General features: G+C 26.4%; 1 protein-coding gene across 4 annotated transcripts in view; it reads left to right on the top strand.

Annotated features, from left to right (window-relative positions):
• Positions 1-13,105, top strand: part of LOC107449521 (ectonucleoside triphosphate diphosphohydrolase 1) — a 30,479-nt gene that overhangs the window by 7,067 nt on the left and 10,307 nt on the right. For all 4 annotated transcript variants that reach the window (XM_016065072.5, XM_016065073.5, XM_016065075.5 and 1 more), the window contains 4 exons: positions 5,903-6,020; positions 9,064-9,190; positions 9,938-10,097; positions 12,041-12,241. In XM_016065072.5, coding sequence (XP_015920558.1) covers positions 5,903-6,020; positions 9,064-9,190; positions 9,938-10,097; positions 12,041-12,241 — 606 coding nt within the window. The remainder of the gene's footprint in view (positions 1-5,902; positions 6,021-9,063; positions 9,191-9,937; positions 10,098-12,040; positions 12,242-13,105) is intronic.

Genomic DNA, 13,105 nt, shown 5'->3' with positions numbered 1-13,105 from the left:
TTTTTTCCCCGACAGATTCGAATTTCTGACCCCCAAAATATAGGGTTAACTGCAGTCTGTGAAATATGATCCCAATTGTTCAATCAGATGAGCGCTCTAAAGTTCGGACTTAGACTTAAGTAGTTTAGGAAAATAAAATGCTAATTTTATTTTTTGAATATCTATATCTCAAGCTATATCTCAAGAAAATTATAAGCAAATTGAAAGATTTTTTCATACAATTATAAAATTCTTTTATCCAAAGATACTTTTATGCAAAAAGTAACTTTTATTAAATATTTTTTATTATTCTATTTAATAATATTGAAAAAAAATTTTGAATTGTAAGGTATAGAATTTTTTACACCATTTCACAGTGGACCAGCATCCAAGGTTTCGTGGCCAAAATTAGTATTTCGATAAAATTTGTTTCAAGATTTGGGGATTTTTATTTAGGATTTTCATGTGCAGGTAAATTGAATTCATAGTTGAAATTTTGAAATACACTAAAAATGCCATAAAAAAAAACCAGATGGCGCCTGAAATATGGCAAGCAAAAAATATATATATATCAGGGTGGCCACCCACCTGGAAAACCTTCAAAACCTGGAATTATCAGGAAATTTTTTTATTCTGGAAAAAACTTGGAAAAGTCAGGGAAATTTGGATAAAAGCCTGGAAAAATCAGGGAATTTTAAAGAAATGCTGGAATTTTTTACTTAATTTGAATTATTTTACCATCTCTTTTATCCACTTTATTTAGACTGAAATTTATCGTCAAACAGTTGAAATATCATCAACTTAGTAATACTTTGCTTGCATTAAAATTCTTTCCATTATTACCCTGCTAAACTAGAATGCCATATGAAACTCTCCCATGTTGCTAAATGAATGGCGATTATAGGACTAATTAGTTTAGGAAAGGCAAAAATTGTAATAGAGGTGGAAGAAGGGCTTAGGATATTTGCTCTGTAGGTTGAATTCATTTACTGTTCAAGTTGGGGATATTTTTTTCTTTTAACAAAATGTTTTAGTGTTTTTAACTTTCCAAAAAAATTTTTTTATAGTTTAATAATAGATTTTGTCTTGCACTCCTTTTCTGAAAACTTTTGTCTTCTCATACAATGAATTAGTTTTTCTCAGTACAGCCAACCAATCTCTCATTTTCTTGAATCGCTAATAGCAAAATCGTTACAATTGTTGCATTGATGCTAATTTTCGGAATTTCATTTTAACTTTTTACAGCATATTTTATTGAAAAGAAAAAGGTTCTTTTGTGAACCAACTAGATGTTAACAATAAATCTTTCTGTTGTTAGTAAATATTTGATTCAATATTCAAATAATGTATTAATCACAATGCCCAAAGTTCGTAAATGTTGCTTACATTCCAGAGATATTTCCGAAACTGTTTCTCCTTTTACCCTAAAAAACTGGCAAAAGCCAAGGAATATGTGAAAAATGTGTTAAATGATGTATAAACTTGGAATATAAATTTGTATTATCTATATTTGTTCATTAGAAAGAAGGAAAAGAAAAACTTGTATTTTTGTTTTGTACTATACAGGTACAGATTTCAAGTTGGGCAACCAGATGACCAAAATTTTAAACTTAATATTAAGTGAATAAGGTATCATTTCCAAGGTAAAAAATTGAAGATTTAGAAAGAATGACTTATACCTTAATATCAATTTTCATTTAGTTACAGACTATTAAATCATCATTTGAAATTTCTAACTGTGGTAAGTGAATCTCTAACAAAGTACAGTTTTTTTTTAAAAATTCACACTAATAATGGAAAATGGGAGAAATAATATTTAAAGTGAACTGCATCAATATATATATATATATATATATATATATATATATATATATATATATATATATATATATATATATATATATAGATATATATATATATATATATATATATATATATGGCAAAACAGGTTATTAACAGGCACAAATGTGTAGAAAAATTTCACATCTTGATTTACCTAATAAATTCTCATGCACTTACGATATTTTACGTGCGATACCAAGATGCGTAATTAATTGTACTGTGCAACTAAGATTTAGCATAATTAAATTATTTTTTCTGTTTAAAGCTGGATTTTAGTAGATTTAATAACAAGTATTTTTATTGTAAATTAATAATTAATTGTTTTTGCATCAGGCGCCACTGCTTTTCTTTTTATTACATTTGTTTTTATTTATTTCCATCTCTTGTGATAATTAATTTTAAATTTATAACACACATTAAGTAATCGATACTAACACTTTAAGACTTTGCTTTTTCTTTATAAAATTAAATATGAATATAAACCATCTAAATATTCCTTTAGGTTAGGTATTAGTTAATGCATTTCACTTCAGTAACCTAATGAAATTTGTTTAACTATGCTGTGCTTTAAGTTATTTATATTATAACTTAAAATTGATCAATGAAGTTTTTATATATTTTTAAATTTTACTTTGTTTATTTATTTGAGGTAAGCAACTCAGTTTTAATTTTTTGAGAAACAATTTAACTTTATTTAGAGCATTTTAAATCAATCATTTTGCTTAGAGCTTGAAAAATGTATGTATTTAGAGAAAAAAAAATTCAGAACATTCTGTAGTTATTTATTTTTTTAGTGAAGAAATTTTTTTGAAAAAAATAATTAACCTACTTCCATAGCGAACTACAACAATAACACACATCCTATTCAATTATTAGTTAAATAGAATACAAATTGTTAGTAGTTATTGGACCTGTATTTGGCAAATGAAAGGGATAAAATTTTATTCTATAATTCATAAAAATTTCCCCCCCATAAATTTGGCTCATCTCTAATGCTTCAACCAGGGACATATGCTCTTTCTCGTTCACAGTTAGCTATGCCACCAAATGCAAGTAAAAGGTACATCTGTTAATATTGTCTGCTTTGAAACATGATCGTAAGAACTGTACTTTCATTTTGTAGGATCTCATCTGTTCTCATTGTAGGATCATTTAAGTATATGCAGACAATAAATAAAGCTATTATTTTTCCTGTGCGATCTTTTTTTACCAGAAAAAATTGCTATGGACTAATAATACAGTAAAAAATTGTTTCCCCCCTTTTAATGTACAGTGACATTCAATAGATTTTTTTTATTTTATATATATAAATAATGCAACTTCTTGGCATTTTTTTCCATATTTCTTTATAAAAAAAAAAGAAAGATTTCAGTGAAAATTTTTTTTATTCCAGGATTTTTAAAATTATTAAATTTAAGGAAATATTGCTTAAAGATTAAGAAAATATTGCTTAAATAGTTTTATTTACATTGTTGTTAATATACCTTGCACAGTTAAAATTAAAATTAGTGATTTTTCAACTAACTTTTACAAAATGGAAAATGTTATAAGACACATTGATCCATCCATTCCAACAGGAAATAGAAGGCAATTAAAAAAATTTTTGGGTCACTGTATTGGCTATTTGGTACATTTTGTACAAAAACTAAAAAACTAACACTTTAAAACAATATTTAATTCATTAAAAGTAATATATTCTACAAACTAAACATATTATTTTCTTCACATCATTCAAGATGATATATTAAGAAATTAACATTTTAAATAAAATACTTTATAATATTGACACTTTTCTTGTGCCCACCTGCACTTTATGAGAAAAGAAAACACACTGACCTGGAAATTTTAAGATTGTTACTGAAAAACCTGGAAAAATCGAGGAAATTTGAAACCAGATTAGAGTGGCCACCCTGTATATATATAGTACGTTTAAATAATTAAATATAGCAATGAAAATATAAAAATGTTCGTAATTTTATATTAAAAATGAAAAGCAAGTTATATTTCCGAAGTAATATTACGAAATAATGCGAAAACATAAAGAAAAAAAACATAATTTTTGTTTTTCGGTATATTTAGCCCACCTTTGCAATATGGGCAAAATGGGGTAGGTTTTTTTGAAAGAAGAAACATCAAGGAAGACAACAAAAAAAAGTTTAGCTAATTACCTTGTGGAACTTTTTGGAGATAAATTTTGAAAGTGATTTAAACATTGTAAAATGTCAAATGATAAGATATAAACTGTAAGTTTGTCAAGAGTATTAACTAATCCAACAAATTGAAAAATTTTACTGTAATTCCAGACTAATTACTCTGATAAAAATGTAACAGAAAGGTGAAATTCCTTTATATATTTCTGAAATATAAATTTCAAAGTTTAATTTGTAAAAAATTTTTTTAACATACTTTTCACTACATTGTACTCTTGTCGGTCCAAAAAAGTAAATCATATTGTTTGGAATTATTATGAATACTTAATTTGGGCGATATTAAAGCTGCTTAAACATATTTTAGTTGAAATTTAATTTTTGACTTTTGGCCAAAGATCATGGTCTTCTGGCCCACTGTGCATTTTAAAGAACATAATTTAAATGGAAAATACAGAACTTGAGCAAAATCTGTCGAATAGTTCCTGAGAAATTGAATTTTAAATATGAATTTTTTGAAATTTAATTTCTCAGGAACTATTTAACCAATTATACTCAAATTTTGTATGTCATCATGCAAAATTATATTCTTTTAAATGATGAAAAAATTGTATACTTTGCAGTTCAAAAATTTTTTGATCTTTATTAAATAAAATAAAAAAAAATAATTAATATTTTGTAAAGTTATTATTTGAATGGAATTATCTTTAGACAAACGAATTTTATAATAGTGTGCAATTTTTTTTAATTCCCTTAAAAAGCTCTCAAGATTTAGCAAAGTACACAAAAAGTAAAATTAATGATTTGGGGTCCAAACTTTGGAGCTCTCTCTTAACCGGACTATTGAGACCATATTTCCCAGATTACAGCTATCCATTATATTTTGGGGGTCAGAAATCAGAGTTCGTTAAAAAAAGGTATGTTTATTCAGAAAAAGTTGAGGTCACCCCCTTGAGCCATTAAGATTGAGTCCTAGGTGAGTAATTATTATTAGATTCGGTCATTAAATAAAATGTTATTCAAGGTGGTCCTTCTTTTTGCATACTGTGCACTAAATTATGGCATTAGAAACATCTAAAACATTATATTGTTTCATTCGTCATAACGATCCATTTTTAAAAATTTAGTGTTATTCTGACTGCAAAGAAAAGGACAGCTCAACGTTTTTGGATAGTTGACGTTGTAGGAAGTTTAATGTTTGATATTTTTGACCTTTTAAGATTTTTTCTTAGTATGATAATTGTTTCCATGAGATATTTCAGAAGTATTCAAAAGCATATATTCAGATAAAAAGTCTTGTGAAAAGACTTTTTTATCCTATCTGGGATATTGAGTATCTTGAAACTCAGTAAATTTCCTTAAAGCTAATTGCAATCTTGTGCTCTTAAAAATTGTTGTCCTTACTTATGTTATCTGGCTAACTTATTTAACAGATGATTATTTTTTAAATTATTTCTATAAAACATCTAAGCAGTTCAAATACTGTTTGGAAAAACAGTAAAAGTGATTGGCTTTGATTTAAAAAAAAAAAAAAAGGATTGGAAAAAGAAGGAAAAAAACAGTTTAAAAATTAAAGCATGTTTACATATTTATTTATTGTTCTTACTGCTTATTAACTTTGTTTTTATTCTTTAGTTATGAATAGTAAAATAGTAGGTTAAGTATACATTTTGTAAAAACTAGTTTTCTACATATCTTATTAGTTTTATCTTATTAGTTATTTTGTTTAGTTTTATGTGATAATAAATTAAAACTATGACTCATGACTTATTATTTATTTATTTATTTTTTTGCTGATTGAGATCTTAAATTTTTTCTTAACTTTTAGACCAACAACAAAATGTATAAAAAATTGAACTTTCTTCTTTGTGATAAACTTACTGATATTTTTGTTGATAACTAATGTTAATACTAAACTTAATTATATTTTTTAGTATGGTATTGTAATCGATGCTGGATCCGCACATACTGAAGTATTTCTTTACCAGTGGTCAGGTGAAAAAGACCAGGGAACTGGTCAGGTTCATCAGAGAGGATCATGCGAGTATGAAGGTAATGTTTTTGACTTCTTGTGTAGATTAATTATATAGTTGTGAATTGTTGCTATAACCTGAAAGTGATTATGTTTTATTGAATTTTTTTTTAAAGTTGCTGTCAAAATTGACATTTAGAAAAACGATTCACATCTTTACATAAATATATATGAAATTCATTTGTCATTTCACTTCATCTATACATCAAAACCTGAGTCTAAACGCTGTATGAAATAGATATTTTATGGTTAAAGGGTCATATGGGTTTTGAAGGCTTAAAAAAAATTCCGAGATTCTATTGCTAATAATTATTTTATTTAAAGTTTAAACACATGAAATAATGTAATTTTATGAAATTTTTGTTTTAAACTTTTGACATTTAGCTGTGAAAATTGGATTTCTAGAACCTCAAATAAAGAAGTAATGTTGGATAGGTGAGATTAGATCATTCATATTTGAGCACAGAATTAAAAATAAAATTTGAATTTTTGTAAGAGTTGTATGTAGAAAAGTATATCTTTTATATTTAGACAAGAGTTATCTCTTACATCTAGAAAATGTATTGCCTTATAAAATAAGTATTCATCAAATGAAAGAAGAAAAAAAAGCAATTTCATTTTGTTCTGTCCCTAGTCAAGTCTTAGAAATTTCTATGAGATTGATACATTACACTATGAGAAATCATGTTTACCAATTTCAGAAATAGTCGTCTTAAACTAGGCCACTATTAGGTATTTGGTCTATTCAGGCCTTTTGCCAATTATTTGGTGGTCAAATATTCGGCAAGGTATTTTTTGGAAAAGCATTTTTTGAAAATAATTTTTTTTAATAACGTCAGGCACTGAACTTTCGTTCTTCGCCTTAGAAGATGCCAGAAGTGTTGCTCATTTATCGCTACCCAGTGGGCACCTGTGAACCAAAGTCACGGAGGCAAACAACATTACCCAGGCCACACTGCCACAAATACCCGTTCATAGGGTGGACCACATTCATACATTCACACATCAGAAGACAACACAGAGAGAGAGAAACATCCATGCCCAGAGCAGGATTCGAACCCGCAGCCATTGACTTCGCAGTCAGCCACGCTGACCACTCTGCCACCTGGCCTGCCTTGCCAAATTTATTTTTATGAATTTGACATAAAGAATAATCTAAAACAGTATTTTTTACTATACATTATTATAAATAGTTTTTACACTTCTTTATTAAGTTCTAAACCTGCACAAAGCTTGCAAATTTATGTTCTGGATGACGAATGGGAAAGCGAAATTTAAAGATTTAATATTAAATTACTTTATAACACTGAACCACGAGTTATGTAATGCTGATATTTTTTAATTAGATTCAGCCAAGTCAAAGCTCGGTTTTTTTTTTCAATACTTTCTGTTTAAAGAATTTAGAACGCTTTTTTTTCTTCCATCTTTTTTGTTGTTTTGTTAGCTGTTTTTATTATAGCGCAGCATTTTTAATGGAGCATTTATGATAGACGTGATTTTTTTTTATTGTCACTTCTTTCTGTACTTCAATTCTGTAAAATTTTTTTTCTGTTTCTCTTTTTTATCAGCGTTTTTTACACAGTACTTTTTAAAGAGCGTTTCTAATGAACGTTATTCTTTTATCGTCATTTTTTTCTAAAAATATGGCATGTTAAATTGAGATTTTTTGTGTTAAATTTTTCATGTTAATTTTTTGTGTTAAATTGAGATTTTTTGTGTTAAATTTTTCATGTTAATTTTTCGTGTTAAATTGAGATTTTTTGTGTTACATTTTTTGTTTAAAACTTGAGAACGATTTTTGTTTCAGTTTCTATGTAGCTTTTTCTTTTTTTAGAAAAAAACTTGTTTTTTTTTTTACTTTTTCAAGAAAGGAAAAAAACACTACAATAGTTTTTCATTAGGACTAATTGTAAAGTTGAAAATAAAGGAAAAAGAGAAAAAGAAAAAAATCCTCTTAATTCTTAAAACAGAACTTTAATTCTAAAAATGTTTTCGGAAAAAAAGTATCCATAAAACATTAAAAGAAATATAGTCTATCAGAAATGCTGTACTATTATAAAAGCACCAGTAAAAACGAAATATTATTTACAAAAGCCAAACATTAAAAATTTTGAAGCTTTCTGTTTTCCAAATAAAGTACTTAATAACAGTACATAATAACAGAAAAATAATTGTTCTGTTAAGGAACTGTGTTTTCTAATAATTTTATTTACAGGAAAAAGTAAAGAAAAAAAAACGAAAAGTCTAACAAAAACCCTCTTATTGACTTTTTTTTTGTAATTTAGAGCTTGTTTTTTTTAAAAAATCTGGAATTTCCTTAAAGTTTTGGAGAATTTAATGTGATCCAACTGATTTTCTGGAATTTTGAGAAAAACATATATATTTACGTGAGGCAATACTTTTTCTAAAATTAGTGGCCCACAGCACTGACTGTACTTTTCTGTTCTGCTACTTCCACACTAATTATTAAGACATTAATGCATATAGTGGACCTTTGTTTTGAAGCTCAATGGTCATTCAAAAATTTTTAAACGAAGGCCATTTTCTTAGACTTTGATCGTCAAAATCTACTTGTTTCAACAGTTAACCACAAAGATATATATTTTTATCATAAGTATACATATTAATGAGCTGTACCTAAAAAAATCAACGTGTGTTCAATATATTTCTCATAACCTTAAAATTGCCCTTAAAGTATCAAGAAACTGAAATTGTGAACAATTCTCAAGACCATTGACTGTCTTTGCCAAAACTAGATAAGTATAATGTTCACTCTAAAACATACTTAATGCTTGTAAGAAATTTATATAAAAATTATTCATTTTTAAAAAATAAAATCAGTTAATTCCGCTCTAGTATTATATTTGTTATAAATAAGATAGGAGATAAAATATAGATCTTGTGTAGTTCTGAATTTGTTATGCTATAAAGTTAGTGACTGCTGTGAAAGAATTACAGCTATTTTTTTTCTTGAAAATATTATGTACTTCTAAATAAAGTAAAACTTTTTAGAAAAAAATCTTTTTAACGAACTGAAAGTGCAAATATGATTTTATTCTGTAGTTGGAATTGCCAGTGGTGTTGATCCTGTAAACATAATTTCATGTGTAAATAACGTTACAAGTCTAGTCCCCAAAGGTTCATCGCCTGTACTTTATTTAGGAGCAACAGCTGGAATGAGAATATTAAAGTTCGTAAACTTCTCTTATAAATTTTATAAACAGTTTTGTTTATTGTTGCCATTACAGACAATACTTTTATTACCAGATGTTCTAAAAATACTGATTAAAAAAAATTGACTGAAGTGAAGTAGGTATAAATTGAATTATACATTTTGTTAATTTTTGCTTAGGAAACAACATATTTTTTCTCACTAAATTTTCAATTTTTGGTTAACAGTGTCATCTATTAACAAACTTTGTAACTAGTTTTAAAACTTGGTGAGAATCTGTCATCTATCTAGTTTTCTCAGCAAAAAACATTTAAATTTCTATTTTTCTTTAGTTGATTTTTTAAAGTCTTCTGTTATTTTTGGGATACCTGATTATAGTATATTTGCATATACATTAAAATTTTCTTTCTGATTGAAAAAATATTAAAATAAATACACCAGAACATAATTGGAAATAAAGATTTAATCAAGTATTTTATAGAACTTAATTAACATGCGTTATAAAAATTATAAGTATTTTTAATAATTCTTAAATGTGCTTTAAATTTATTTAAATAATTAAGTAATAATTAAGTATTAAGTAATAGATTGTATAGTTTAAAAGGTTTTACCTCCAGTAGCAGCTACCAAGAGAACAAGAAGAAACTTTTTCACCAACTTAATGACTTTCATTGACAAGAAAAGATTTATAATTGAAATGTTCTTTTTTTTGTACCAGTTAATGTTTAGATTATATTTAAAAGTATTTTCTGCTTTTTTTTTCAGTTTGACTAATCCGAAAGAAGCAAGTCTGATTTTAACATCATTGAAGTATGGCTTAAGTACTTCACCAGTTCAAGTTAAGACAATTAGTATTATACCTGGTGAAGCTGAGGCCCTTTTTTCTTGGATATCATCTAATTTTTTGATTAACTCTCTTTATGAGGTAGCATTTCTGTTGTATTCATTTATGTATTTGCAAGTTCAGATACTGTTTTAGCTGAAATTTGTTCTTACAGAGGATTCTAACTAATATTGTCATTCATTCTAAGGTATCTAGATTTCCCTTAAAGTTTAGCAAGGTACCACACATTTTTTAAAATTGCTTTCCTTTGGGAGAAAAAAAATTCTAAAATTAAAATTTTAAATATTATAAACATGCTTACTGTTTTCTTGTTACACCTTAAATATTTTATTATTACCCTGCATTCATGTTACTTATAAATTTTCTTTTCAAAGATAACATTTTTAAATTTATTCATTTGTGTAATTGTATTTTCATATTTGTAATAATTTTGTAAGTGTGTTTTCATATTGCAAACTTGTAAAAAAAGAATTACTATTTTTTTCTGAGTAGATTAAGATTTCCAAAACAGGTGAAATAACTTTTTACATTTTTAAGATATTTAAATCAGATTTTTTTCCATTAGTTGCCAAATACGATTCACTATAAATTATGAAATAATAATTTAGAATTTTTTTCACGCATGCTCAGTGCAAAAGAACTGCTTTTAACATTAAATTTTTTTTTTTTAGATTTCTCAAATTTGGTAATTTTAAATTGCTCCAAAAAATTTTTAAAATTTTACTTAATATTTTTAAAGTTATAACAAAAACACATAAGACAAAAAAAAATTAGTTGTTTATATTGCCGAGCAGTCTGAGTCTCAGTAGCTCAGTGGTATAATTCGAATCTACAAAGCAGAAGGTCCCAGGTTCGATGCGGACACTGATTCCCAATTTTTCTTATTTAATTCTATGAACATTCCAGAAGCTTCTGGTACATTCAATTTACATCATTTCCTCTTTAGTTATTCCTAGGAAGTTTCTAGAACATTCTTTGTTGGCAAGGGATCCCTTCATTGTAAACAGGCAGTTCTTAGTGCAGACTTGTTCTCGTCGTTTGTACTTTCTTCATTTTAATGAATTCATTATTTAAACCTCATCTTGTCATCTGTACTAAATCACTTTAACGTGACAATATAAATCTTCATAAATGCATAAATATTTAAGCTCGATTAACAGAATTTTATTCAGTTTTTAAAAATAGCTTAAGTCTTAAGTAATCAATACAAGTTACAAGCCTGTTGCTTAATTTTCTGACAAAGGGTGTTTAAAAATGCTTGTTTTCTTTTGTAATTTATATTTAGTCTCTCAAACCGCTAAACGCTTTTAACTTTATTGCCAAGTATGAAAAATCTCATGAATTAAATACTTCTTCTAAGTTAACAAAATAGTCCTCTAAGTATTTCTTGAGAAATTCAAAAAAATATCAAAAACTGAAAGTGTCTCTTCAATTATTGTAGGGTAGTGTATATATATATGTATGTATGTACATACATGTGTATGTATAAGAGCTTCATAATAACGTAGCCAAAATAAAAAGGCAAAGCAATTACATAAAATATAAAAAATGCATAGATACATGGAGTCGTAAACAGTATCTGAAGCTGCTGGATGAAATTACAAATATATTTTTGTGTTTAAAAACATATGCCATTCTTGAAAGCAGTGATATAAAGAATGCCTCCAAGCATCTGGCAAAGTTTGAGCATTTCTTTCAGTAATATTGGTCTTAAAGGTTTAATTTGTGTTGAAAATAGAAATACAACATAGATGAAATGATTTAGAATGATTTTTGTCTTTTGACCTTGTATATTGTGACTAATTTATATAATTTTCAAATATTCATGTTGTGACTTCAAATAGCATGTATGATCCCTATGTTTCAATGTGATTTTTTGTTATTATTTATCTTTCTTTGTCTTTTTATTTTGGTTATGTTGCTTTGAACAATTTCATATATATGTACAAATGCATATATACTTTAACTTATAAAATATTATTTTATTTTTTTCTTATTGTCATTTATGAAGCCCTTATTTTCAGGAGCTAAGTACTTATGGAGCTTTAGATTTAGGTGGAGCTTCTACTCAGTATGCATATGCTGTTCATAACAAATCACTCATTAATGATACAGACGTTTTCCCACTAAAACTATATGGTCATCAGTATTTTGTGAAATCTGAAACTTTCCTTTGTTTTGGTTATATTGAAGCTTTGTATAGAAATGAGGCATCAATGTTTATGGTAAGATTCTTATTTGAATGCTTTAGTTTGTTTTTATATTAATTATATATTTTGACTTCCTCTTTGTGATTCTATTCTTAGAAATTTGCTGAAAATCTATGATTTTTATCTGCAGATCTGCTTTCAAATAAGATCTGTCTTTAAATGTTCACTTGCATGTGATGACTTAGTTTTTCCTAAATTTGAAGACTAGTTTTTAAAAGCACAAGCTCTTTGGTGAAAATGAGAAGATACAATATTAATTTTTAAATGCATAAATATACATACATAAACTAAAAATGCCTTAAGTTATTAGTGTACAACTCTTCGTTTATGACGTAACTATCAATACACTGAAAAAATAAAGTCATTTTTAGATTTTTGGTTTGCTTATTGAAAGATGACTTCAAAGATGTCTCTTTGATTATTAAATGACAAAGATCTTTAGTATTCTGTTTTTAAAAATCCAAATGTTTCAATGTTTACAACATAAGGTAAGGCTATAAAAATAAATTGAAAACGTGTATAGGGTAATACATTCTTACATATAACTGTGTATAACAAATGCTTGCTAGAGTGGTTTTGTAAGATTGTAATGTGTGCTTGTCATACTTTGAAATTTTATTTTTAAAAAATAATGAGTGAAGAGTAAAACCCTTTGATTTTGAAAATAAATTAGTAAAAGAACAAGTAAAATTACTACTGCAAAATAGAAAAAGTAACAACCGTAAAGTAAATCTCAAGGAAATCTATGATTTAAAATAACCTTAAATTTCACTAAAAAATGTTAAAAAAAATTATTTAATTTAATTTAAAATATATTAAGTTTTAATTTAACAAATTTTAAGCTGTATGAAATGTTACAAATTTCTCTGAAATATTAAA

The sequence above is a fragment of the Parasteatoda tepidariorum genome, chromosome 12 (genome assembly GCF_982258835.1).
Source record: "Parasteatoda tepidariorum strain Cologne lab strain chromosome 12, Ptep-v5.0, whole genome shotgun sequence".
NCBI classification, from domain to species: domain Eukaryota; kingdom Metazoa; phylum Arthropoda; class Arachnida; order Araneae; family Theridiidae; genus Parasteatoda; species Parasteatoda tepidariorum.
Note: the sequence above shows the minus strand (reverse complement) of the source record. Positions and strands in the feature narration are given on the sequence as shown.